The 27,614-nt window shown below is 56.5% G+C and overlaps 2 protein-coding genes across 7 annotated transcripts; one reads left to right on the top strand and one right to left on the bottom strand.

Annotated features, from left to right (window-relative positions):
- On the top strand, positions 1-12,985 carry CRAT (carnitine O-acetyltransferase). Of its 2 annotated transcripts, XM_079112479.1 has the most exons (15): positions 6-165; positions 1,608-1,745; positions 2,445-2,708; positions 5,587-5,705; positions 6,841-6,894; positions 7,446-7,611; positions 7,885-8,059; positions 8,679-8,857; positions 9,384-9,484; positions 9,841-9,960; positions 10,122-10,244; positions 10,332-10,467; positions 10,840-10,902; positions 11,580-11,717; positions 12,144-12,985. In XM_079112479.1, exons 2-15 carry the CDS (start codon positions 1,719-1,721, stop codon positions 12,357-12,359), a joined length of 1,881 nt encoding a protein of 626 aa, XP_078968605.1. In that variant the 5' UTR covers positions 6-165; positions 1,608-1,718; the 3' UTR covers positions 12,360-12,985. The 2 variants fall into 2 exon arrangements, with proteins under 2 accessions (XP_078968604.1, XP_078968605.1); XM_079112478.1 differs by lacking the exon at positions 1,608-1,745 and having other exon boundaries at positions 1-165.
- Positions 3,665-24,681, bottom strand: DOLPP1 (dolichyldiphosphatase 1). 5 transcript variants are annotated; one of them, XR_013759551.1, is made up of 9 exons: positions 23,605-24,681; positions 20,130-20,230; positions 19,840-19,924; positions 19,643-19,742; positions 19,333-19,431; positions 18,717-18,845; positions 18,352-18,486; positions 18,007-18,096; positions 16,294-16,337 (listed from the first exon to the last, which is right to left on the bottom strand). XR_013759551.1 is itself a non-coding variant. In XM_079112481.1 (8 exons), the coding sequence occupies exons 1-8, from the start codon at positions 23,678-23,680 to the stop codon at positions 4,490-4,492; spliced, it is 897 nt and encodes a 298-aa protein (XP_078968607.1). In that variant the 5' UTR covers positions 23,681-24,681; the 3' UTR covers positions 3,665-4,489. The 5 variants fall into 5 exon arrangements, 4 of the variants coding, with proteins under 4 accessions (XP_078968607.1, XP_078968608.1, XP_078968609.1 ...); XM_079112481.1 differs by lacking the exons at positions 16,294-16,337; positions 18,352-18,486 and adding an exon at positions 3,665-4,706; XM_079112483.1 differs by lacking the exon at positions 18,352-18,486 and having other exon boundaries at positions 14,186-16,337.
- Between the last annotated feature and the right edge of the window lie 2,933 nt (positions 24,682-27,614).

The raw sequence follows: 27,614 nt of genomic DNA, 5'->3' as shown, positions 1-27,614 counted from the left end.
CGCCTCCACCGCGGGCGGCGGCGACGCGGCGACCTTGGCCCCGGAGCCCTAGCGGGGACCCACGCTGCCCGCTGCGGCGCGGACCTTGCCCAGCGCGCGGGGCGGAGCGCAGCGAGTGTCGGCGCACGGACCGCAGAGATGTTAGCCTTCGCCGCCAGGACCGTGGTGAGTGCGGCCGGCGCCCGGCCCGCGGGGCCCGGCACCCGCGGAGGCCGCGGCGGCCTGGGCCGGCGGGGGCGGCGCGCTGTCGGGCCGGACGGGAGGCTGAGGGGCAAGGTCAGAGGCGGGAGCGAACCCGCGTCCCGGCGCTCAGTGGCAGCCACCCGCAGAAGTCGGTGGGGACCCGGGCTTCCCCGCCCCGAGGCCCGAAGCCACGCCGGGAGCGGCCCGAGCGTGCAGCCCCGCGTTCGCTCTCCCCGTTGTTGTGACTGGCACCTGTCGCAGGGGCTCCGACCGAGCCACCCTTGCGCAGGCCTGAGTCACTTCTGCAAACCTACACAGTTGGTCAGCCTGCTGTGCTTATCACATGCCCCCCTCGGGATTTGTGTGTGGCTAGACTAACTCATGGAGGCATAAGCTGAACTTCACTTGAAGTCCTTAGAACGGGCGGGGGACAGCAGGTGGCAGCCCCACTCCTCCTCCACACCAGCCCACTTCCCCAGCTTGTCCACAGCTACCCTGTTCTCCCGGAAGGCAGCCCAGATACTGCTGTCCTGATTTGAGTCCCTTCCCTTTCCCATCCAAGCATGTCTGTTTGTGTGGTTCTGTCCCAGACAGACACTCCAGGCCAGTGGCAGAAGTTACACATTGGAGCTCAGAATTAAAGAGATTCTTCAAGGTGTTCCAGCATCTGAGTCTCCACTGCACACTTTCCATTACAAGAGAGCTGTACTTTGTCCCACAGAAAGCCTCTAGGTGATCCTCCATACTGGCCTGATCACGCTACTGCTAGGGAAACTGAGGCAAGGAGGGACTTGGTCAGGTCCCCTGGACCTGTTAATTCAAATCTAGCCTAATTCCAAGGCCAGTGTCATTTTTTTCTTTTTAAATAACAAAAGTCATCCACTTTTCACCCCTAGCAGAACGAGCCACAATGCAGAAGAAACACCAGGCTTCTGTAGAGGGGTGGGTCAGAAGGTTCCACAAGTCCAGGAGGGAAATGGGATGAATGGGGCTCTTGGCAGCCACTACCCACTGGTGACTGGTGTCTCTCACTTGCACCAACCCCAATTTCAGTACTGATTTCAGAGCTGCTATGGCTCAGCAGCCAGGCAGTTTCTGCCCTACAGCCAAGTTTTCCCACATCAAAAAGATCTACATAGATTTTGACAGGTGGATTTTTAAACACCTCTTGGCCTGCCTCCCTGGCACTGGGCCCTTTGCGAGAAGAAAGGAAAAATACTTCCAGGTTTCCTCCTCCTCCACTGCCCACCACCAGTCCATTCTCCTGCTCCACATTCCTCTACTTCCTCAAGCTAGGGAGGGTGGAGCAGCTGCCGCAGTCCAGCAGCTTTACCTGCCAGTGTCACAGTCCCAGATGCCACCACAGTCGTTACCACTGCCATCCTGCCTCTCCCCTGAATCTTGGCTCTTGTCTTTTTTTCCAGCCCGGGCAGGTGGCTGCCTCTTGGTAGGTTCTGCTCACCCACTTGGTAGCACAGTTAGGCTTAGAGATCCAGCCGAGGCAGACAGACAGGGCTCAGAACCTCAGTCCTGCCATGGAGGACGGGCAGCAGAGAGAGAAGGTATGGAATGGAGCTTCTGCCGCTTGCCTGCCACCAAGCCAGCAGCCTGGGACCCTCCTGTCTCTTTCTGCCACTTCCAGAGTCTCCTGGACTCCTCTGCGTGTCTTTCTCACTTTATTTTTTTTTTTTTACTATTTCTCACCCTCCATGCCAGGCCACTCAGCTCTCTCGCCATAGCATTGCCCTATATCCCTAATCCCACCCCACCAGCAGGAGAAGTCCTGAGGCCAAGGCCTCACCAAGAGGTGCTGTCAATGTCTGGCTCTCAGATATTCTCTTCCCTTCTATTTCTCAACCTGGAGAGGGTAGGAGAAAAGAAGGTGGGGACCACAGAGAGGGAGCTGTCAGCTCTCTGCTGCTGATTCATCTTTGCAGAGCAAGAAGGCAGGACCTGTGCACCCAGAGAGCGGGGAGGTCACTCACCTCTGCCACCCCAACAGTACCTTTCATCCCTACTGGGGTCCCCGAAACCCTGCCAGGATCAGTGGCCACACCCACCTTCCTCCATCCCTGCGTGTAGCTACAGGCCCCTGGGAGGCGGGGACACCTACTGCTCAAGGACTGGGAGGCCAGGGCAGGCACCACCCATGAGGCCATCTCTGCCTTCAGGGATGGACACATAAGTGCCCAGTACTGCGACTTTGGGAGCCAGGGTGCCCAGAGCCTGCAAGAGAATAGCAGGTTTTCTGCTGCCCATAGGTGAAGCCCCTGGGCCTCCTCAGGCCCTCATCCTTGATGAAGGTTTCCGGCCGCTTCAAGGCACACCAAGATGCTCTGCCAAGGCTGCCCGTGCCCCCACTTCAGCAGTCCCTGGACCATTATCTCAAGGCGCTGCAGCCCATCGTGAGCGAGGAGGAGTGGGCCCAAACCAAGCAGCTGGTGGATGAGTTTCAGACCTCCGGGGGCGTAGGGGAACGCCTACAGAAGGGACTGGAACGCAGGGCCAGGAAGACCGAGAACTGGGTGAGTGAGCTGGCAGAGCCATGCTGGTCCCCAGCTCCCAGAGGCCCTGGGTCCTCCTGAGCACCCCTCACTGTGGCCTCTTGCCAGCAACACACACGGAGTCTGCACTTGTTTGCACCATAGAGTTTGCTGAGCACTTACCTGGGCCTGACGCTCAGCAGGTGCTGGGTGGGCAAGAAAGATGCAGTAACCAGCCTCCCTGAGCTGACATTGACACAGCACAGGGAGGAGAGAAAGGTGGTAAACAGGACCGCATGTCAGTGGGCGAGGGTATTTCAGGCAGGGAAATCTCATGGAAATAAAAGAAGGTGATGAGGGCTGTGGTGCGCTCAGTGAGAGAGCCGTGGTCTGCGTGCTCAAGGCTCCGGGCTCCATCCCCAGTGCGGGCTGATGAATAGCATTGTCTCTATATTGTGTGAGCGGGAAGGGCAAGGGGAAGCAATATTGGCTCTGAGGCTGAGAGCAAAGGTGAGTGGCTTGGGAGTAGAGTGAAGAGCAGGGGCAAGTCAAGTAGAAGGAGCATGGACTCGAGCTCAATGGGGTAGCCTCGGGCAGGGAATGTACGTGCCAGTGATCAGCTGCCCTGCTCTGCACCAGCTCTGTCACATGTGTTTGGTGGCACCGTCTGTGCTGGTTGGTACCTCATGCCTTTCTTTGTATTGGTCTTATACCAAAACATAAAGATAGAGAAGGTGGCCCCCGCTGCTGGGAGGGAAGCAGGTGTGAGAGCAGAGGCACTGGGAGGCTGGCACTTTTGCCCCCAGGAAGATGCTCAGCCTGGCATTGCAGAGAGCACGGGGAGTCCTGAGGCCCAGGATCATTTGGATGGCAGTACAGACAGTACTTATGACAGGGTGGGGTGCAGTTCCAGTCTAGAGCAGGAAAGGGGAGGGGGTTCGCCAAGGTGGAGATGACCAGGGAGAAGCTGACTGGGGCAGAACCAGAGCAGGAAAGGGGAGGGAGATCGCCAAGATGGAGATGACCAGGGAGAAGCTGACTGGGGCAGAACCAGCACTGAGGGCGCTCAAGTCCCTCACGGGAAAGGGCATAGTATCTGCATAGAACCGATGCAGGCTCTCCTGGGTTCTCCTGGGTTCTTCACCACCTCTAGATGACTTATGACACCAAGTACAGCGTGAATGTTACGTAAGTAGTGTCACACTGTGTAGCTTAGGGAATAAAGGCAAAACAAGTCTGTACTTGTTCAGACGGACAAGTGTTCTACATGCTGGGTTGTTGGATCTATGAACAGGGAAACAGCAGATTCAGAGGGCTAACTGCACTATGAGGTGGGAGGCATAGAAACTGTGACCTGGAGCTCAGCAGAGGTGAGAGGCAGGTGGGAGCTGGTGCAGGGGCAGCATTTACTGAGGCTTGGCAGGTCAAGCCCTTGGATTCTGGGGTCAGGTTTTGGCCCTGGTAGGATTTTGGAGCATCTGGGGTCCAGTGGTTCTCCAGTTGTGTTAACCAAAGCTTCTGGCTAAAGAAGTAGGGCCGCTGCCCCTGATCCCAGGGTCCCTGAAGCAGCTATGACATTACATGGCAGGATCTCACTGGGTAAAGCCCATACCTGAGTTCTCATGTCTCTCAAGCTGCAGCCCAAGTCTCTGAGCTCCCTAGGAGAGTGCAGACCCCTGGCTGTGAGGGAGCTTCTCTCTGCCACTGCCTGCACATAAGCAAACTGAGGCCCAAAGAGGTAGACCAAAGCCCAGAGCCTCACAACAGCTCTCAGGGAGGCACGGTGCTACACAGGAAGATGTGGGTGACTCGGAGTCCAGTCGTTAGGCTGTGAGTCGGCTGACAGCAGTCACCCAGGGTTCATCCTGGGGCAAGCCACCTCCCCTTTCCCTCTTGCCAAGGAACCAGGGCAAGTGGCCTGGTGCTGCAGGCCAGCAGTTCCCCCAAGGGGAGTGTGCATTGAGGAAGTACCTTCTGACGCTGCTTGGAATGAGGCAAGGGTGCACAGTGGGGCACCTGGGTCTCCAGGGTCTGAGGAATCTGCAGAGAGAGGAGCACAGTGGTAGGGGCAGTGTGCTGGAGAGGGGCTGTAGTCAGCATTGAAGTCTCAGGGTGACAGTCACCTCAGAGTATGCACAGCTCCAGGACAGCCTTCAACACTATGCCCATGGCTGGGCCCAGAGAGACCCCTCCATCCCCAGGGCAGAGGACAGACCCTGAGGACGTGCCGTCCACCTCTTGTCACTAGCACAGTCATTTCCCTTGTAGTGGGATCTCCAGTCAGGACTGCTCTGACTTTGAGATCAAAGTTTACTTTCTGATCTGCTGACACCAAGAAAACTGAGGCTACCGAGGAGCACCAGGACCTGTGAGCTGTCCTGACACCAGGTTCCTGTCTCCTTGGACAGCTCTCAGCTGGGGATGGTCAAGCACTCATTCCCTGAGCCAGGTGTGATGGCACACACCTGAAATCCCAGCTACTTGGGAAGCTGAGGCAGGAGGATCACAAGTTTGAGATCAGCCCAGGCCACTTAGTGAGAACCTATCTCAAAATAAAATTTTAATAAAGGGCTGGGGATGCAGCTCAGTCGGGGAGTGCCCACACAGTATGTAAGAGGCCCTGGGTTCAATCCCCAGCACCAACAAAAAAAGCAAGGTCACTTACCTTTCTGCCACCCACCACCCCAGGTTTCCTTCAAGTCAGTTCTCTTTTTCTAGGCAGTATCAGTTGCCCAGGTTAAGGGGAAGATGGTATGTTTAAGGAGGTGGGGAGGGTTTCTAGACTTCAGCATTAATTTGGAGAATCTGGACTGCAGAGAGGGGCCAGAGGGCATGGGGCCAGCCAGGTCTCTGGCCCTGGGGATAAAGGGGTATCAGGTGCCCATGCCCTACTCCTGACTAGACTCTGGTCCTCGTCCAGCTATCTGAGTGGTGGCTCAAGACAGCCTACCTCCAGTTCCGCCAACCTGTGGTCATCTACTCCAGCCCCGGAGTTGTGCTGCCCAAGCAGGACTTTGTGGATCTGCAGGGTCAACTCCGGTGAGTGACTGAAGCTGGGGTAGGACAGGGAAGCAGCAGACAGGGACGTGCAGTTTCCAGCACTCTCAAGTCCGAGCCCCAGGAGATTGGAAGGGTCCCAACCCTGATCTTATGTCTGTACAAACAGACTTGTGAATCGGGGAGTCTTGTCCTGTTCTACAGGTGGGGAAGCCAAGGCTCAGAGCAGTAAAGGGACTTGCCCACTATCGATCACTAATCAGAATAGGAGGCAGGGCCTCCAAGGTCAGAGCCCTCTCCTTCCCAATCTCCTCAGCTGGCCACAGGGGTGACCTTTGTACACAGTCCCCTTTTCCACATTCAGCATGTCACCTGCCCTGGTCCATGTTCCAGTCCTAGCAGAGATAAAAATACTAGCAGTAGCGATCTCCTGCTCAAGATCCAGCCACTTGATGCTGCCACCTGCTCTTTTAAAGGGCCAGGGTGAGAAGAGAGGAAAGAAGGGCTTGGGCAAGGCTCAGTACAGAGCACTTAGCTAGCACGCTCAGGGCTCTGGGTTCCATCCCGAGTACCACAAAAAAGGACCAAAGCACACTTCGGAAAGGGCTGGGACTCAGACCCAGGAACTCTAGCCAGTGGTCCCCATGTTGAGGCCAGGGCAAGCCCAAGGTATAGGGGTGCGATTGGTTGGTGTGGGCCAGGAAACTCCTCTTCATAAGCCCAGGTGATCCAGGGAGAAAGGCCTAGTTGAGGACAATGGCCAGCAGGACACAAAGTCTCAGAAAGGAGAAGAGACCTAGCAGAGGGGACACCACAGAGGGGACACCTTAAGCCACTGCCCTCCTCTTCACACACACATCCTCAGGGCCCTCCATACCTGGTGCTTCACAGCATAGTGACACCCTCTCCTGGCCCCCACATATGATTGAGAACCTCAGACCCTTGGTGGATGGACCTTCCCTCTAGAGAGTAAGGAAGGAGGCTCAGAAGGGCCTCCCATGGAGGGACCCACAGAGATCCCTGCCTGAGCCCCTGAGCCTCTGTGAGCAGAGGGGGAGGCAGGTGGAAGGAATCAGTAGGTTGCCTGGCTAGGCCTCCCCCACCCCCCAGCACATCCCTGGCCCTGGAGCCTCCCGTGGTGTCTACACAGCTTCATATCTCTAATTGATCCCTCCAGGTTCGCTGCCAAACTCATCGAGGGTGTGTTAGACTTCAAGACCATGATTGACAAGTGAGCAACCCTCCCCCAGCCCTGTCCCACTCCTGCTCAGGCCTGCCTAAGCCTACAGCCACCCCTAGCCTAACGTGCAGCTTGGGTGCTAGGTAGGCCGAGAGTCAGTCATTTTCACTTCCTGTTGGCCCAGCCTCAGTGGGGGTTAGAGACAGCACATTCTGGAGATTGGAATGCTTAGGTCCTCGCTTCAGCCACTGGGGCCACCAGGTATCCTTGTCCCATCCCAAAAAAAACCCCAGAGGTTGACTTGCTGCCTCATCGCCCCTGTGGCAAACTGAAGCCCAGGTGGTAGGAGGGAGGGAATTTCCAGATGACTCATTATTGGGACCCGTGGGCAGGGGTAATACAGGCCTCCTGACCCCTGCCCAGCCCTGATGGCCCCTGTTCATGCTGAGGGTGAGTAATGTTGTGGAGAGTCCTGGCCCTGACAGAGTGAGCCCCCATTTGGCTGACCCAGTCCCTAGCAAAACCTAGCAGGTTCCTGTCCACCCTGGCCACCTCCCTGTTTACTTGCCCAGTGGCCCTTCAGTGTCCCCCTTCCCCCACAGCGAGACCCTACCTGTGGAGTATCTGGGGGGAAGGCCACTGTGCATGAACCAGTACTATCAGATTCTGTCTTCCTGCCGTGTGCCGGGCCCCAAGCAGGACTCGGTTGTCAACTTCATAAAGACCAAGAAGCCACCCATGCACATCACTGTGGTGCACAACTACCAGGTGGGTGTTCCTGCCACAGCCCTGTCCTGCAGCAGGAAGCAGCTTCCCTGGCACAGGTGCTCACCCCCTGGGGATTCTGGGCCCTGGCCAGGAGGGGCTGTGGGCCTGCCCAGCCTGGGGAGGGTGATCAGAGGATCTCCTTCCTCTCTCCTCCGCAGTCTGACTCCATCCCCTCAGCATGACTATGACCTCCAAGTTGCCAAGAGGAGGCTGGGGGGTGGGTCAGTGCTGCTTTCGCCTGAGATCCCCTAGCCCCTGCCTGTGCTTGCACAGTTCTTTGAGTTGGACGTGTACCACAGCGATGGAACACCCCTCACCTCGGATCAGATCTTTGTGCAGCTGGAGAAGATCTGGAACTCATCTCTGCAAGCCAATAAGGAACCCGTGGGCATCCTCACATCCAACCATCGCAACACATGGGCCAAAGCCTACAATACCCTCATCAAAGGTGCCTCCAGGGTGGGGCCATACTTCACTCAGGACATACTCAGGGCCTCTTTGCACAGTGAGCAAGGCCAGCACCAGGCTGCACCAGCCACATAGCTCACTGGATCCTCTCAACTCAGTCTCATTGTGGCCCATTTTATAGACGAGAAAATTGAGGCTTGATTTGGTTAGGCTAGTTTCTCCCTGTTAAGTAGCAGGTTGGGATCAGAGTCTGAGTCCTCTGCTGCAGAGCCCAGCTTTGACTCCATACTCCCTCTGTCCCCATAGTTCACCCTGAGGCTCCAAATCCATATTGGTTAAGGCATCATCATAGAGCCAGACCACCCATTCTGGATCCTTGATGCCACACTAGTCCCCTGTTGTGACCCTGGGCTTCCACTTCCAATGTCTACAGTGGTCAGGTATTTGGCCTTGCCCTGCAGGGTACAAGGGAAGGCTGAAGTGCCCCTTTGAGGGTGAAGCTCCAAACATGCGCCCAGCACTCAGTGAATGCCTGCCCTAAAGCCCCCAGTGCAGGGAGCTGCCCATCCCCAAAGGGGTGCACCCACGTCAGATCTCCAGGCAGGAGGCCACAGGCCGAGGGACTCAGCCCTGTCTTGCACTCACCCTGCTGCCCACAGACAAGGTGAACCGGGAGTCCGTGCGCTCCATCCAGAGGAGCATCTTCACGGTGTGCCTGGACAGGCCCGTGCCCAGGGTCTCAGAAGATGTCTACCGCAACCATGTGGCTGGCCAGATGCTGCACGGGGGTGGCAGTAAGCTCAACAGTGGCAACCGCTGGTTTGACAAGACGTTGCAGGTGAGGACTGGCACGGCCATGACCCCCAGACGCCCCACTAAAACTGGGTCCATCGTGGCCTAGGAACTTCCTGCCCCTCTGGACCTGGCGTCCCTAGCCTCCCACTCGTAAAGCAGGCAGGAAGCCAGCAGGCTGGACGCCATGCCACTATAATTACCAGGCAGCCAACCTGTCATTACTGGGCCTGTGCACCACTGTCACCCAGGAACGGCCCTTGGGCTCCTCAGAGCCTAGGCTCTGGGGTCAGGCGGGCACTGCAGTGCTGGGCACAGCCTTTCCTTCCTGCACCTGTAACATGGTGGGGGCAGAACTCTGCAAGGGCTGCTTTCTAGGCCTCCCTGAGCTGCTGAGCACGAGATGTGCCTAGGGTGGCCTGGGCTGGCGGGGCCAGGCGCCCCCAGTGTCAGTAGTAGGAAACAGCCAACCCCTGGGGACAACTTCAGAGGCCCTTCCCATGAGAACCACCTGGAGCAGCGGGTCAGGAGTCACCCCCTGACGTGGGGCTGACAGTCCCTTCTCCCCACAGTTCATCGTGGCAGAAGATGGCTCCTGTGGGCTGGTTTATGAGCACGCGGCAGCAGAGGGGCCCCCCATTGTTGCCCTTCTGGATCATGTCATTGAGTACACGTGAGTGTGGTCACACTCTGGTTTCCCAGTTCCTGGTACAGGAACTTTGGGGATTGTCACTCTCCTTTTCTCCTGGGAATCTACTTTTTAAAAGGGAGCAGGCAGAAGACATGGTTCTTAGAGCCGGTTGGAACTCTGGCTTCCCACTTCCTGCTCTGTGGCCCTGGACAAGTCCCTTGCGTCCCTGCATTTAGCAGTGTGGAAGCTAAAGCAAAGGCAGTTTCCAAAAGAGCAAATCTGAGTGTCCCTGAGCTGCTCCCCTAGCTTCAGGGACCCATCTGCTCCACTCCAGTCCCAGGGACACACTCGGGCTCTGGAGCACCTGCATGAGCCTAAGGCCCCCACGTCCCACGCAGGAAGAAGCCTGAGCTTGTGCGATCTCCCATGGTGCCCCTGCCCATGCCCAGGAAGCTGCGGTTCAACATCACCCCTGAGATCAAGAGTGACATCGAGAAGGCCAAGCAGAACCTCGGCATGTAGGTCCTGCGGGGGCAAGGCCAGCGTGCAAGCCCAGGTCCATGCAGGCCTGTCACTGTACCTGTCCCTATGCTGAGGCTGCCCTGGGGCCCTCCCTGGGGTTGGCAGGGGCTGCCAGGTGCCTGTTTCTCACCTGCTCCTCCTGCGTCCCCCTCCGCAGCATGATCCAAGACCTGGACATCACAGTGATGGTGTTCCACCACTTTGGAAAGGACTTCCCCAAGTCAGAGAAGCTGAGCCCCGACGCCTTCATCCAGATGGCCCTGCAGCTGGCCTACTACAGGTGCGCCTGCTTCCCGCTCACCCAGAAGGGCGAGGCCTGAGGACAGGGTGCAACCCTCGGGCATGCTTAGCTCCGTCTCGCACCCAGGATCTACGGGCAGGCGTGTGCCACGTATGAAAGTGCCTCCCTGCGCATGTTCCACCTGGGGCGCACTGACACCATCCGCTCGGCCTCCATGGACTCCCTGGCCTTCGTCAAGGCTATGGATGACTCCAGTGTCACGGTGAGAGATCTATCAAGGGTGGGCGAGCTGGGCTCAAGCCATCTCCTTTCCTGTTCACTCTGTTGACACATACCAGTTGCACACCTGTGGCCTTCCTACCCTATGGTGGGCAATGGGAGTCCAACAGAAGATGGAGCATGGATTTAGTTCTGAGCTTCCAGGTAGCCAGGGAGAAAAGGACCCACTTATTCATTGGTTCACTCACCCCTCAGCAGTGAGCATTTCCCCTGTGTCGGGGCCCTGACTGGGGACTGAAGAGGTAGCAGTACTTGCTCTGAAGGATCTCGGAACCTAGTGCTGGGGGAGTGCGCTGTGAAGTAGGGAGGAAGAGGGGAGGGACTGCTTCAGCGCTCTGACCCTCGCACCCACCAGGAGCATGAGAAGGTGGAGCTGCTGCGGAAGGCTGTGCAGGCCCACCGAGCCTACACTGACATGGTGAGTGAGTCCTGCAGTGTCACTGCTTACCGTCCCTCAGCACCCCACCAGCACCCTTCCTCCTTCTCATTCCTGCACTGAATGGCTGCTCACCCCTAGCTAGTAGCACTCCTTCCCTGAGCTCTGGGGCATCGAGAGCAGTAGCCTGATTTTAAAGCTGGGGAAACCAAGGCCAGGCCAGTAGCTGTCCTCCTCCCTGGTCCAGAGTCAGCACAGGCCCAGGGTCTTACATGATGCTGAGAGTGTCCATGGTTCAGCACACAGTGGGCTTCCTGCCCTCCAGCAGCTTGGGGTGCAGCTAGGGAGCTGGTGGTCTGGGTGCCCATCCTAGCTGCGGCACCTATTTGTGCCAGACACTGCCCACATCACACGCAGATGTCTAGACTTTACTGCTCTTTTTCACAGATGAAGACACTGAGGCTCCAAAACATAAGTGTTTGTCAAGGTCCCACAGCCTGGATGGGGCTAAGCCATCTACCTCCAGGGTTCATGCTTTTAAATCCCACGTTGTCCTACTTCCTGGCCAGATCTCTGTCCCTCCCTGGGATGTAATTTCCCCATCTGGAAATTTCCTCTCCTGCCTGGATACTTTGGTGTTGTGGTTCCCAGGGAATAGTGGCTGGAAGGGGCAATGCTACCATAGCTGTCACCTGCTCCTGACAGCTCCTTCCCCACAGGCCATCCGTGGAGAGGCCTTTGACCGGCACCTGCTGGGCCTGAAGCTGCAGGCCATTGAGGACCTGGTGAGCATGCCTGACATCTTCATGGACACCTCGTATGCTGTTGCCATGCACTTCAACCTCTCCACCAGCCAGGTGGGCCACTGCCAAAGCCTCGAGTCCCCAAGGAGGCAGGGACAGGTGCAACACTGCAGCCCAGGCAGGCTGAGAAGGTGTCAGGGCCCCTTAAGAAAATTGGCTTCATTCATTCACTAGTCAGACAGAAATGAACACCTGACCTGTGCCAACCTATGCTGGGTGCGGATTAGCAGGGGACAGACCACCATGTCTGCTTCCTCTGTGGGAAGCACAGGTGCAATGATGGCCCCCAGGGAATGCCTTGGAAGGCTTCACAGAGGAGGTGACTGCACCTGAAGGACAAGAGGGAGCACCCCTGTGCTGGAGATGAGGAGAGGGTGTCTCCAGCAGAGCAGGGTGGGAGCAGGCAGGCAGCAGGTTGGTGCCTCCTGAAGGTTGGAGGTGAACAAGGGCCAGGAATGAGCTTTGATCCACTGTCTCCAGGTCCCTGCCAAGACAGACTGCGTCATGTTCTTTGGGCCTGTGGTCCCTGATGGATATGGTGTCTGCTATAACCCCATGGAGGCCCACATCAACTTCTCTGTGTCTGCCTACAACAGCTGTGCTGAGACCAACGCTGCCCGCATGGCACACTACCTGGAGAGGGCACTCCTGGACATGCGCACCCTACTTCAGAACCACCCCCGGTCCAAGCTCTGAGCCCATGCTCAGGCCTACTTGCGCCACAGCCAGTCCCACCTGGGGATGGCCACCCACCAGGGCTCAATTCCTTCACTCCCTCTGCCCTAGGTCCCCCAGATCTGAGTGAGCCAGGGAACACATCTTCTAGTGGGGCCCACAGACCCAAGCAAGTGCCTTCTGTAGCTGGGGCTCAGTTCAGAAGCTGAGCAGGACCTAAGGCTCAGGCCTCCAGCGTACCATCCTCCCCTGGAGAAGGGAACCAGTCCAGCCAGCACTTAACCACAGTAGGAGACTAGAAAGAGCTCCTTTTCTTTTCTAGCTCAGCTCTGGCCAGTTCTTGCCATCACTATAGCCAGGCCAAGGTCTGTTCCCTGATCTCCAAGCTCTCAAGGACCTGAAGACAAAGGATTATCTGGAGCTGAGGGGCTCGGGGCCTCCCCAAGGCCGAGGAGCCAGGGAGCAAGGTTTCCTGGTCAATAGGATGCCTGAGGTACCACCACCAACATGGCTGCCGTAGTCTTTTGGATGAGGAGACTCATGAGCCCTGGCCCTCTCGCTTCCATGCGGCATGTCCCTGAACCACATTCACAGTTGTAGAACATGAACGTGGCAGGTAATTAATAAAGGGGAGATGTGCTGGTGAAGAGGTGTTTCAGGTGAGGGGAAGGCAGGGGGCAGATGCCTTCTTCCAGCTGTCCTGTGCCTGGAAAATGGTGTCCAAGCAGCCAGTGGGCCCAAAAGGGCCCCCAGAGGAGTCCTCTGGTTGGGGTCAGGGAGCTAAGGGCCATCTGGGACTTTAGGGTGCCAAGGGTGGTGCCATACACAGGGCCACATTCTTCACCAACTTTCCACCCACTTGTCCTGACTTGGGCCTTCCCAAGTCCCACAAGCTGAGTGGTACCATGAGGCCCTGTCTGGTGGGCAGGGTGGGTGGCCAACACCCAGAGGCCCACAGGCGGTTCACCTGCTCTCCATGGAGCCCAGTGGAACTGGCAGCAGAGCAGGCATGCTGGGGGTGGACTGGGGAAGCAGCCACCTGGTCAGAAACACACCTACCCTTACCCCCACGCACCTAGTAGAGGTGAAGCATCCTCAGAGTCAAGTGGGCACACATGGAATGCCAGGGGCTGGGGCTGGGAGGGTGGCAAGCTATTGGTCATGGCCTGACCAATCTGTGACCATCACCTAAGAGTGTGGCTCATGGTTTTTCCATTTTTCAGATGAGGAAACAGGCTCAGAGTTCAGGTCACTAGGACACTGAATGGCAGAACAGAAATTCCAAGAGGACACACTTGTCTCCTCTAGGCCAGAGCCCGAGGGACTTGTGTGGCTGAGCCCCCAGCCCCACAGCACATCTACCCAGCTGTCCTAGGGCAGGGGGCGGAGATGAAGGCAGTCATTGGTGATAATTGGACTCAAGAGCGGGTGAGGGAGGCACAGGAAGGAACTGGCAAACCAGGCACTGATCCAGCCCTGGAGCCCCTCAGGTCTTATCAGATCTTTCCTTCACAGGTGGAGATTCCATAGTGGCTTCCTCATCCTCCTTTCCCACTAAGGCTGGATGGCTGCCACTTGTCCTAAGCCCCATGGAACGAGGAAGAGCCCAGACTATGGGCTCCATGGTGATTTAAGGAACTATTTGATAATTAGTTGGGCACAGGGGCACATGCCTGGAATCCCATTGGCTAGTGAGGATGAAACAGGAGGATCACAAGTTTGAGGCCAGCCTCAGCAACTCAGCAAGGTCCTACGTGACTTAGTGAGACACCCTGTCACAAAAAAACAAAAGGCTGTGAATGTAGCTCAGTAGTAAAGCACCCCTGTGTTAAATGCCCAATACTTAAAAAAAAAGTTGGTAACTAATTTTAAATCTAGGAGGAAGGCTCCTGGGTCACACCAGTCTGAAGTTGGCTTAATTGAATGTCAAGGCTCAGGGGACCTCACCAGAGTTTACACCCATGTGATTAGAGTTACTTTTGCTTCCCTCTCCCTGAGGGGTAGCTGTTAGGCATCTCAGCTTTATAAAGGACAGGACTCTCCAGCTTGGGCCAGCCCTGTGTTTTACTCTGGGTTCCTCTCACTCTAAGGCCTTTAAAAACAGCTCAGTGTGCAGTTATTTCTACCAAAGCAAGACATTCACCCATCCATGCACCCATAAATATGGAATTAGAAAGTGGAGATGTTGTTCCTCTTGCCTTAGGAAGGGCAGGCACTGTTCCCCAGTCTCACAAGCTGTCCCACGAAGATGGAACCCAACTTGCTGAGAGCAGGGACAGAGCCAGCCAGGCAGGGAGGGAGAATAAGACGACACAAGGCCGAGAGCAGCAGCTCACACAGGATGGTACCTCTTACACAGAGGTAGGTCTTGCTCCGGGATGGAGCCAGAGGCTGGAAGGCCTACAAAGCCCTGCCTTGGGCCCAGGGTGTCACTCCAGGTGGGGCACTCGCCTAGCCTCCATGAGGCCCCTGGCTCCAGCACTGGGGGGGTACTAGATGTCTCAGGGATGCTTACGAATTCATGGTCTCAGCACATCCTTGCCCTAGGTCACACATCACCACAACAGCCCCCAGCCGCCTCACATAAGCTCAGTCACGTGCTCAAGCCGCCAGAGTTTAAGATTTTATTTTAAAACAATAGTAAACAATTTCATTGATTTTTCTTAAACCACCTTACACTTGGCTTGTCTCAGGCAAAAAGTAAAAAATAAAAACACGGAAGGGGAGGGGAACGTGGGGGACTGACCTGCCTCCCTAGAAACCAGCCCTGCTCCTGGCATCTGGAATGGCTTTGGACACTGCCTTTAACAAATGAGAAAAGAAAGCACCGAAAACTTGTGCTTCAGCAGCAGATTAGGACCCTCCACAAAGAAAAGGGTGGGGGGCAAACACAGGTCCCCAGGGGCCTGGGTCAGCTCTGGAAACTTCTGGGAGTCTGGAAGCCTCTCCTCCATGAGCGTTGCAGAGCGACTCAGAGATGGTCCCTAGGAAGAGCCCTCCTCCAAGCTGGGCGCATGGGGACCTGTGAGCTCACACCTGGACACACATTCCCCTCCTGCTGGGGTGAGGTGGGAAGGACAAGGACATCAGCGCACAGAGAGAAGGGCAGGGGATCAGGCACTCGCTGCCGGACTCCTGTCATGGCTCCCAGTTCCTTTGCATCTTGTTCGTGAGGGGATGAGGACTAGCTGCTGCTGGGTGGTGGGACCGAGCTGAGCTGTAAACAGCGCGGGTGCGCTCACCCACACGTGCAGGCTCCTTTGTCATCTTGGGGACAGGAGACCAGAGAAAGCCCTTGTGGTGTCAGGTTGATAGGGAAGAACTCAACAGCAGCCGCCAGACGCGTGCTTGCTCTGGGCCCTGCCCCAGACAGGAAACACTGTGAGGTTCTGGAATGGCAATGGTGGCAGGGAGGGCACGGGGGACGCTCCCTTCTGGCCCCCAGCCCCTCAGGTCCAGGAAGAGGCAGTTGGCCCCTGGCTCAGGACAAAGGCCCAGGCCCCTCTGTATCCAGGGCAGCCACTGCAAAGCAGACTCTCCAGGCCCCGTCTCCAAACTCCCATCTGCCTTTGACAAAAGTCAAAAAATAAATAGTGTGCACTTTCCATGTCACCTGGAATCCCTGGCACGAGACCAGAGGCACAAGTCCTCGACCTCCTCCCACACACCCTGGTGCCACGCCCAGGGCACCTTCTGCCCTGCTGGGGGCTCTGGCAGCAGCAGAGTAAGGTCTCTGGCCGTGTGGCCCCCAGGCAGCAGGCCCTCCCAGGGTCCTGGCTGAGAGCTGGCTCGGCCCTTTGGTCCACCTTGTCCATTAAAATTAAAATATGGGAAAAAAAGGCTCCACTTGGTGACTCAGGTCTGTAGAGGTCTCTGCTTCCGCCCTCTGTCAGTCATTCTGTCCATCCTGCAAGGCATCGTGCAGGCCAGATCTGGAGGCTGGACCCAGCCCTACCCACCAGTCACTGCAGTTTCGTCCCCAGCTTCCGCTGTCTGTTCCTACAAAATAGGGCAGGGTCAGAGGTGGGGATATCTGTGTTTAATAGTGTCCCCTCCCAACTCACAGGGCCAATGAAATGGACAAATGCCCACGTGGCAGCTGCAGTGACTGACCCATGCTGCACCAATCAGAATTCCTGCCCTGGGACCAGGACCTGGACAGGGTCAGTCTCTGCTGAACTGTATCATGATACTTCAGCTTTGGAGTCCAGGAAGAGAGCCAGGAGACTGGGGCAGAGTATAGACCTGGACAAGAGGGACCTGGCTGATTCCAGTTAATCATGGAGCACTCCCCTTACGTACAGGTCAGCCCAAGCTGGTTCAGGTATTACCAAAATGGAATTACAAAGAAGCAGCTGTACATCTGGGAGTAAGCAAAGGAGACTGCAGAGTTCAGACCTGCCTACATCCTGGTTTAGAATGCGCCTATATCCATGATGGGCCCAAGCATCACATCAAAGCAGGGATCACCCCTATTTTCTAAAGGGCCTGATTGAGGCTCAGAAAGAATAGGGTTTGTCTAGGGTCCCGGTTAAAATCTAGAAACCCAACTGGTCCACAGGCGCTGTGTGACAGGAACCCAGTCCTCCCTGTTCCCTGGGCTCCTAAGACATCTGCCTGTCTGCTGAGCAGCTCAACAAACTTTTCTGCCTCAGAAGCTTTGGGTGTGCTTTTGCTGAGAGCCCCCACTTCTCTTGGGAGGCTGTCCTGGACTGTCCTGCCCCCAGGTCAGTCTCCTGTTGCAAGCCCTCAAACATCTGGGTCTGGCTCTCTGGCACAGACCACAGGCCCTTCCTTTCACATGTCCCCCTGCAGCTGTGAGCACCCCAAGGGTGGAATCGTGGCTGCCTCCACCCAACTTCAGCCTGGCACAGAGCAGGTCGTGTGGAGGACAGGCCATGAAGGCAGGTGGCAGCCAGCCAGGCAGGGCAAGGCGGGGCTGTTCTGGGAGCCAGGCAGAGAGCATAGCTTGGGCCAGCCGCAGCCTTTCTGTCACCCCTCCAAATCCACTTTTCTCACGGAGCTCACACCTCACACTTAAGCTTGTTAGGGTGACTTGGACCTTGATGTACCGAACACATTTCCTAGCTGCCGGGACACCCCTCCCTGCCTCACCCCTCGGTTCCTCTCATTCCTCTTTGGAAAACCTTCCAAGCTTCCTCGGAGCCTGGCCTGTTCAGCTCCCCCCCTGAACCCTGGAAGGAGCCAGTGGACACCCCACCCAGGATTTAGGGTGAGCTGAGGGGAAGAGCATGAGTCAGGAGCATTCAAAGCCCAGCACTGCCCCGATGCTGGGCAACTGAAGGCTGCTCAACTCGGCCTGCCCACTGACCTGGCCATCAGCAGGCATCTCAAAAAACAGCCCTGAGGGCCACGCACAGGACCCCCGAGATCGTAGTGGCTGTGCTTGCCTGTTTTAGGCAGCAGATGTTAAATGCAAGGGCTTGGGAACAAAAGTTCACTAGCTAGTTCCCTCACCCACTCTCTGAAAGAAGTCAGGCAAGTGACTTCCCTTCTCTCTGAGCCTGTTTCCTCATCTGTAAAATGAGATGAGAATCACAGGAGAATTCAACGTAAGAAAGCAACGTAAGAAAAGGAGGCAGGTTCCAGGCTCTAGGGAAGCCCTCCAAATATGGGGACAGTCGTGACTTCTGTCCCCTTAACTTACCTGGCTTCTGCCCGGGTTACCGTGTACTCAAACCAGAGCACATTGGGAATGAGGCTCGTGTCCCGGATTAGGAAAAACTCAGAGACAGGCCTGCAGAGAGACACCCAGAAAGCCACAGCTGTGTCAGAACACGAGCCTACCACCAAGCCAGATGCCCACCCCACCAGTTCTGGGGCCGTGCAGCACCCTCCCCCGCTGCCTGCAGAGCCACAGTACCCACAGCCAGCAGGACTCCAGCCCAGCCCGCCCAGCCCACCTGCCCTCCCGCCTTCACTTTGGGCAGTACTGAGGATTAAACCCAGGGGCACGCTACCACTGAGCTCTCCCCAGTCCTTTTGATTTTACTTTGAGACAGGGTCTCGCTACGTTGCCGAGGTTGGCCTTGAACTTTTGATCCTCCTGCCTCAGCCTTCCAAGTCGTGGTATCACAGGTGTGCACCACTGTGCATGACTCTGGCTGTTTTCTAAGCCCCTGAGAGCCTAGGCAAAGACAAAGGATGGGACTCTGGCTTCTGGGCTTGGGGAGACCCCATAAAACCCTGCATCAAGACCCTAGGGGAGGTGGAAGCCAGACAGGTGGCTGGGCACTGGATCCTCCCAGGAAGATTGAGGCTGGGCTCAGGATGCCCAGGACCTCCCATTGATGGTCACACCTGTGGGAGTGGGTTGGTCCCACCAGCCAGGAAGGTGGAGGGAAAGGAGGCAGTTACCAGGCTGCTATCCTGGGGAACAGCGGGGTGAGGACCTCCTGGGTGAAGACGAACCAGGCGATGGCCATGAGGCTTCCAGCAATGCCCCCATAGAGCACCTGGCTCCAGGTATGGTACAGCAGGTAGACCCTGGGCCAAGGCCAGAAGGGAAGTTCATGAGAGCCAGGCGGGGACAGGCTTACACAATCTCCTGTGTTCACGGTCAGTTTCCCAGGGACCTTGTATGCACACGTGGTGTCACAGGCAGGTAGGACACACCCGGGAACATGCCTTAGCCCGACTTCCAAAGGGAAGCAGGGCACTGGACCCCAACAACTGCTCCCCATCTCTAGAAATGACCAGGTTGCTCAGCTGGGATCTGCCTCCCTCCCATCCAGCCCTTAAACTGAGCCTGTAAGGGGCACCCCTGGGAAGCTGGGAACAAACGGCTGACACACAGGGTATCACCAGAATCTCAGGCTCCACTGACAGGACTAGAAGGGGCAATTGGAGCCCCATCCCTTTAAAACCTGAGGTGTGGAGCCCTTTCCCAGATCTTCCCTACAGGACGCACAGTGAGGTCCAGCAGGATCCCAAGTGGGCAGCGTGTGGGGCAGGGGCTCTTCCTCCCTCATACCTGCTGTAGGAGACTAGAAAGGCTGCAGTGAGGAGCCCCAGGGAGAGCACATGCCTCCACAGCAAGTCCAGGAACCTGGCGTTATTCGTTTGGTGCATTCTGAGAAAACAGGCCATCAGCCAGCCTCAGCCCACAGTCTGTGGTCCAGGCCTCCCAAACAGCTCCAGGCCCCATCCAAATGCTCCTGGAACCTTCTGCCTCAGCTGCAGCTCTTTCCACCCCTAGGGGTGTCTGAAGGGCTGGCAGTGAGTCCCCAGCACAGCCCATCCTGGACCATTTCAGGGTCACACCCACTGGGACAGAAGCTCACCTTAAATACAGGAAAAGGAAGGAATAGACGGAGAAGAACCACATAAACTGGGAATGGCTGGAGGGCATCCCGTACTTGGTGCCCACGGCTGTGTGGGGGCCTGGGGGAGAAAGGAGACCAGGGCATCACAGGAGGACGTAGGCCTCCTGGCAACACCCCAACCTGGGGAACCCAGGCCCTTACAGTCCAGGCCCTACCTCCACAGGGCCGTGGCTCCTGGATGAGGTGTTTGATCAGCCAGTTGAGCCCTTCGTTCAGTGCCAGGCCCCCAAGGAATGAGATCTGCCAGAGGGAGACAGTCAGCTGAGTCTGTGTACCTGCTGGCCACTGCCCAGCCACAACGACTGTGACCTCTGACTGGACCTCCCAGGCCAACAAGTGAACAACGTAGACCAGCCAAGAGCTCCACACCTCAAAACAGGTGGTGGCATGGAGGGGAAGAGAGAGCACAGCAGAGGAGTACACGAAGCTGTGGGGACAGACTCACCGTGTGCAGCTCCCGCTTGAATATGATGAGGGTCACAAAGCCGACAATGACAAAAACAGGGCTGAGGCTCAGATAGGCAAGGAGGTGGCCAGAGAGATCACCTGTGGGAGACAGAGAACAGCCATGGGAACAGGCCCAACCCTGCAAGTCAAGTAGGGCCCGGGCCAGAGAGGAGGTCCCACAGGACCTGGAGCCCAGGGCAAGACAGCGCAGATGCCCAGTAGACCAACTGTCCAGGCCAACTTAGAAAAACAGGTAGAGCAAGAAGTGTCTAGTACTGACCACTAAAGGTCACACACCATGAGCTTAAAGCAGGTACTTTACTGTCCCCATTCTGTAAATGAAGGAACTGAGTCCCAGAAGGAGTTATGCGACTTGCCCAAAGTCACACACACACACACACACACACACACAGAAAGAGTTGGGATTTGGATTAAAATCCTAGTATCTGGCCTGGTCCAGACACCATACCTATCACCTGCCAAAGAGGGAATCTGAAGCCTGCTTGGTCCCTCACAGGGACAGCCCAATGGCACAGCACCATGCCACTGCCAAGCCCTGGGCCTCCAGGGAAGGCTGACACTCTGGATTCCACACAGACTGAGTCCACACTAAAACTCCAACAGAGCCAAGCCAGGGACAGCAGCTGCCTGTGGCAGGTAACGGTTTCTCACTGTCTCCCCAGGAGCAAGAAATGGTGACCCATCAACTACCTAGTTTCAATACTCGCAACAAGCCTGGAGGGAGTTGGTATAAGGACCACCGGCCCCTTGAGACACCGAAGCCAAGAGATAAGAGTCACCATCCCTCTTCTCCAAAAGCAAGGATGAGCCCAAAATCTACTTTTGCTGTTTGAGACAAGGTGGCCAGAGCCACCTGGGGTTAGAGGGATGGCTCAGTCCCTATGCCAGGACATGCTGCCCACAGAACTCAGGCAAGGCCTATCCCTGCCTGAGCCTCAGCACTCTCCCGTGGGTGCAGGTATCAGTACCTACCCTCTCCAACTGTGCAGACATGATGGGATGGGGCCTGAGAGACACCAACCTGGTCCCTGGCCCCCAGGACACTTCCACACTGGGAGTCACACCGAGGTTGGGAAAACTCAGTGTGGGAAGTGGCCCACACCACTGGCCGGGCCTCAAGCAGCAGGGAAAGTACCCACAGAGGGCTGAGCATGGGTTCCAAACCTGAAAAGATGGGTGCACTCACCTGGCCTTACCTGCACTGATCCGCAGAGTTGGCTTAGTTTGGCCTGAGAGAACAAAGCAGCAGCCTAAGTTCAAGTGCTAGTGCTGTCTGAGTCCCTCTGGGCGACACTGAGTGAGTCCCTCCCTTTCCTGGGCCTCTGCTTCCCCATCCATCCCTCCCCCAGCTCTGAGATTCTGGGTCTCTCTGCTACCTAGTTGATGGCCCTGGTGCTGCGCTGTGAGGACAGAGCAGTGAGTAGCTGGTGCCCCAAACCTTGAGCCACCTCCTCAGCCTGTCCTAGAGCCAGAACTACCCTGGACCTGCCTGCACATGCTGCCAGACATTCTGGTCGCATCACTCTCTGACCTAAGTTCCTCCATGGCCCCCACTGCCCCTGGGATACATTCCCCTCAGCCAGTCCTGGCCTGCTTCCCTTCCACCCTTGCTCCAGTTCCAGGGACAGCACTTGAGGTCCCTGAATGCACTGCACTCTGTCCTACTTCTGGCCTTTGTACACACTACCGTCCCCTTGCCAGGATGAACTCAAGAAACCTAAGTGAATACCCACCACAGTGGCAAAGAGACAAGACCCGCCATTGCGCAGCTCTCCATCTGGACAGGGAATCTGTAACTGGAGCACAGCTCGTGATCTGCTAGTTAGTGTAGCTACTGGCCTACACTTCAGGCCCCGTGAGAGGAGGGACAGTCTTGCTGTATTCCACTACTCCCTGGGCGCAGCTCAGTGCCCGCCTCTTTGCCATGTTGAATGATAGATGAAAGAAGCAAGTTCAGGGTAGGCAGTGGTACAGAGGAATGCAGAGAATTCTAGAAGCATTTACAGGGAAGTAGGCCTGGCCAGGCACGGCTAGGTCCCTCATCACAGCCTATGCATACACTGCTAAGTTCCTTCTCCCTCATAAGACTGAGAGGTTCTCCAAGAAGCTACTGAGGCCAGGCAGGGGATGTCATGAAGGCGCCTTGGTCAGGTCCCTCCCCCACTCCCCCACTCCAGTTTCCCTCCTATAAAGCAGAGATCTCTTTCCACAGAACAGGAATGTAGGGGCCTCTCAGTCAGGCCTGTTCATCATTCTAAAGCCAGAACTGCCCTGGGCCTAGCATTTGGGAGGTGCTCAATGGATACTGGCTGAATTAATGAACAAATGGTGGGCAGACAGGCACACAGGGCAAAGCACCTGGCAGTGTTGCCCCACCCCTAGTATAACCCAGAACAACCAATCAAAGTTCTCTGGCATCCAGCCCTGGGGCCCTCAGCAGGACCAGGTTCTCATGCCCCTGCCCAAGAAAGCAGCAATAACAGGCCCTTCTCAGGCAACTAGGGTTCAGTGAGGGGTCCCCAGCCTCACCCAACACACAAACATCCTACCCAAAGCAGGTCCTTTGAAAGCTGGTAACATCGACCACAGGTATTTGGGGGATGTTTACCTGTGTTAGGCACTGTGCCCTGCACTTCTCATGCCAGCCTTCCTTTGATTCACACATCATCACAGAAGGGAGGCACTGTGCTAGTGCCACTTGAAGGATGAAGGGGGCCAAGGCAGGAGAGGGTGGGGGAAGGCATTGCTCAAGGCCTCTGCTGAACTGGAGCCCAAGGCCCAAGCTCTGCAATACTGTACTAGACTGCCTCCAGATTGGTCGCTAATGGACCTCTCAACTGGAAAGCCCTGCCCTCCTAGAACTGTATGGGCTGCGAACCTGCATAAGTCAGAATCCCAGGGGCTGGCTGGCTGCCTCCTCGCCCGATGCCCTCAGTGTGCGCTGCCCAGGGCGTGGCACCACAAGCACTCACAAGCCGGGCCTCGGCTTGCACACTCCCTGCAACAGGGAGCTCTTTCTCTTACAGTCAGCGCAAAGCGCTATCCCAAGGAAACAGGCACTCCCTGCACGCCGGGGAGGGAGTGCGGCCTCTCTGGCTTCGGGGAGGGCGGGCAAGAAAAGCGAAGGTCCAGGCCAGTGATCCTTCCCCGCCTCACACAGACCCCAGCCCCACTACAGCCCACCGGTTCCGCGGGACCCTTGGCGGGGGGGATTGCCCCGAGCGCGCAGCCGCAGAGTGCGCGAGCAAGAGGCTCACAATTTCGCCCAGCTCATCGCCGCCCCACTGCGCCTGCGCGGCGCGCGCGCCGGCCGAGCCCCTCCATGGCTCACTATTTGACAGTTCCCACCCCGGTGCCTCCGCGCCCCCTCCGCGGGCCCGCGCGAGCCGGAGCGCCCAGGGCTGAGGGGCCGGGCCCGGGGGTGCGTTCTCGGGGCCGGAGCCGCCTTTTACCTGCAGGATATTCGACGTGGGTGAGAGTCACCGGCCGCCATGAAGCGGGGAGCGAGCACTGTCCGTCCGCTGCCATCTTACCCGGAGACCGGGCTTCTCCAGGCAGCCAATGGGGAGCCAGGGGGGCGGTGGTCCTGACCTATCACGCCGGGAAGGCGCCACGCACCCAATCGGAGGACGATACAGGTATCGGCGCAGCCATTCAGCGTGCAGGCCGTGTGTCTGACCCGAGCGGCGAATCAGAGAGCGGGGCCCGTAGGAGCTTGCGAGACGTCCCAGCCGGCACCCAATCCGAGACCAGCGCAGGTAGTTACCTGACCAATTAGGAGGAGGGAGGGTTCCCACACAGAACACAGAGCAGGCCAGCCAATCAGAAGATGAGCATGGCTCCCAGTGTGGACGGGGCGGGCCAATCAGGCCGTAGCTTGGGGGGCGTGTTGAACTTTGGTGGGAGCTTTGGTTCGGCTGGGACTAGCTCCCTGAATGAAGGCTTCCCGCGGTCGGCGGGACCTGTGCGCCGGTAAGAGCGCGTACTCGAAGCAGAGAGGAAACCTCGGCAACCACCGGGTCCGAACCACTTTCATTTACAAGTAAACTGAGACCAAAGACCCAGGGGAGTTTATTTTTCTTTCCTTTACTGACCAGCGGAGTCCAGCAAAACAGACGACCTTTTTGTTGGAGAGGAAACTCTTGGGGGCGGGGCACCCACAGTAGGCACCCTAAACGCTTTACAGAATGGAAGCTTGAGGAAAGGACGCCTTCCTTCTTCCACTCGTTTAACATGGATGTATTGGTTCAGTCAAATCGATACTACTTAATGAGGCATCTTGGAAGCATGTATTCCACCTACCCAAAACATTCTGGACTAACCTCCATACCTCCCCACCCGCGCCTCTCCTCTCACCCCCTCTCCAGCTAGATTGAATTACAGATCAGGTCAGGTGCTCTCCTCTCCTCACCTTGACCCAAGTAGTTCCACTGCCTGGATTGCACGCCTCCTGCCCCACGTTGGCCAAGTCCGGCTCAAGTGTCTGTTCACACTTAAAGGTTTTGGTAGCTAAGTGAGGGGCCTCCACTGGACTCAGCCCTCTCCACAGGGGACCGTTATTGCTTCCTTTTCTGTCTGCAAGTGAGCAGTGGTTCTCTGACAATCTGGGCCACTCTAGTGTGTAGAAAACACGGATTCTTGGGTGTCACCAAGACCTCCTGGGTCGACCCAGAAGGTTAGCACCTTAGTCTCTGCATTCTTTTTATGTGTGTAAGTGTGTGTGTGGAGGCGGCTACTGGGGATTGAACTCAGGAGCACTCTACCACTGAGCTACATCCTTAGCCCCTGTTATTTTGAGACAGGGTCTCAATAAATTGTCCAGGCTGGTCTCCAGCTTCCAATCCTCTTGCCTCAGCCTCCTGAGTAACTGGGATAACAAGTGGTGGCAAATGCACAGAAAAGCCCTGGGCAACATGTGGACAGAGCCCAGTACATCCCTGAACCTGTCTCAGGCCAAACCCAGAACAAGCGCCTGATGAATCACATCAGGGCCTGTGAAGTGGAGTGAGAATCAACAGGAATGACACTGATCAGAATGGCTGACCCTGCCAGCGTGCAAGCCAGGAGCATGGGCTCATCTGAGTAGACCAAGAAAATGAAGGGAACTCAGAACCACCAGGGACCAGGAAGGCCCTGTCCCCAGCTCCGTTGTGCTCAGCTTCCCTCCCTGCCTGCTCAGCGGGCATTTCTGGGTCAGCTGCTCTTGCCTCCTGGTCACCTGCCTCAGCTGCCTCAGGCACTGCCATTATTAGCCTGTGAGAAGCAGGAGGTGTGAGGAGTGGGCCACGAGCTTCCCAGAATAGTTCCCTGGGACATGGCAGCTATTGCAGGTCTGGGCTGCAGTGCCCTTCCCAAATAGGCCCAGAGAAGCAAGTCACTGAAACACAGGCTCTCCGGCCCCAGAGTCCTCTCCCGCCAGGTAGTGCTCCTGAGGAGTTGACAAGGATGAGGGGCTACAGAAGTAGTGGGAGTTATGCAAGGTGGGTTTCCTGGCAGAGTGAAAAGCACAGCAGGTGTCCTGAGGCTGCCTCAGTGCACAAGAGACAAGGATGGGGAGGCTGTCCTGGGGAGAGGCCAGGAGGGATCTGGCCACCCAAGGCTTTGAGGACATTGTTGGTACTGAGGACCGAGGGGGCTTCTAACACCATACGTAGCATGTCTGGGTTTTGCACTTCCTCCCCCCGACCCTTGGCACCCAGAAGCATACCACATCCCCAGCTCTTTTTTACTTTGAGACAGGGTCTCATTAAGGTGCTGAGAGTGGCCTGGAACTTTTGATCCTCCAACCTCAGCCTCCTGAGTTGCTGGACTTAAAAGTGTGCACCACCAGGCAGAGGTTTGCCATTGTTTCAGGAATATTTGAGCTCCTCATCAGTGCCACCTGTGGGTGTCAGGGGTGCCTGCCCTCATGAAACTCCCATTCTGGGGAGGCTGCAGAACTCCTGGGTCCTAAAGACGCAGTTAGAGAGACCAGGAGTCTCAAACTAGGAGTGACCATATTGACTATCAAGACACTCTTCCATGGCCTGTCTCTTAGAACAGCTTCTGGGAAGCTGGGCACAATGGTGCTCACCCATAATCCCAGCCACTCGGCTGAGGCAGGAGGATCACAGGGTTGAGGTCAGCCTGGGAAACATAGCAAGACTCTGTCTCAAAAATAAATAAATAAATAAAAAAGAGCTGGGGGTGTGACTCAGTGGGAAAGCACCCCTGGGTTCAGTCCTCTGTACCCACCCAAAAAACAAAAGCTTTTGAAAGGTAAGGCTTGGGGTTCTGCACACCACGGGGCCAAGTCCTCAAGACAGAAATGGTTGGGCTCATCCCCAGGCTGCGAGCTCCCCTGGCATGGGGCATTTGCTGACTTCCATGGTATAAGTACTTTTCTGGGGTCGCTCTCGCGCTGCCACCACCACATTACTCAGTGGAACAGTGGAGAGAGATGCTCAAAGTCATCTCAAAAGCCAGAGCAGGGACCCACACACAGTAAACACATGATGGACATGGGGGTGGCCAGTCTTCAACTGGCCTGTCCTCCTTGTGTCCATTTACATTGTAATTCCTGCCACTGTTTGCTGAGCCAGGACATATGCCAAAGACTCAGTGCTGTGCACTGTGGGATCTTACTGACCTTTGTCCTCTACGGCCACATGAGAAGAGACCAGGAGGGATGTGAGCAGAAGGCCCACAGTTAGTTGGCTCATGGCCATGAAGGTGCCATGCCAAGGTGGGCTCAGGAGACCTGGGTGTCCATCCTGCAGCTGCCATGGCTGGCCAGCCCTGCTGCCCTCCATATCTCCCTGCCATCCCTGTGAGGGGACTGGGCTCCGTCACCTACTGTCCACAACACCCTCCCCCAAATCTGTGCTGAAAACCACAGCTCTGCACTGCTGATCCGTGTTCTTGCCTGGGCTCCCCTGGGCAGCTCTGCTGGGTCACTCATGCAGCTGGTGACTGATGGGGCCCATGTAGTACCAGACGGTCCCCTTTGAGCCTGGAGGTGAGATTCTGAGCTTCCTGCAGCATCACGCTGTGTTCTGTGGAGGGCATCCAAATGACCTGGGAGCCACTTGAAGGAGCTCCCAATAGCTAAGCGTATGACAGTTTTTAGTATCAGAAGAATGGTCCTAACCTCGGAATATAAAATAATTAAAGACCAACGAGCAGGGCTGGGCTGTGGCTCAGGGGCAGAGCGTTTGCCTAGCATGCGTGAAGCACTGAGTTCCACCCTCGGCACCACATAAAAACAAATAAAATAAAGACATTATGTCCATCTACAACCTAATTTTTTAAGAAATTAGTTCATAGAGGTATCGAACAAGCAGGGAACAAATCATTTCCAGAACACTATGTAGCAACAAAGAAATAAAATACTGGCAGGGTGTGGTAGTGCATGCCTATAATCCCAGTGACTCAGGAGGCTGAGGTAGGAGGACTGTGAGTTCAAGGCCAGCCTCAGCAACAT

The sequence above is a fragment of the Sciurus vulgaris genome (assembly GCF_902686455.1).
Source record: "Sciurus vulgaris genome assembly, chromosome: 15".
Taxonomy (NCBI): domain Eukaryota; kingdom Metazoa; phylum Chordata; class Mammalia; order Rodentia; family Sciuridae; genus Sciurus; species Sciurus vulgaris.
The sequence above is the reverse complement of the archived record's forward strand: the minus strand, read 5'-3'. Positions and strand labels throughout refer to the sequence as shown.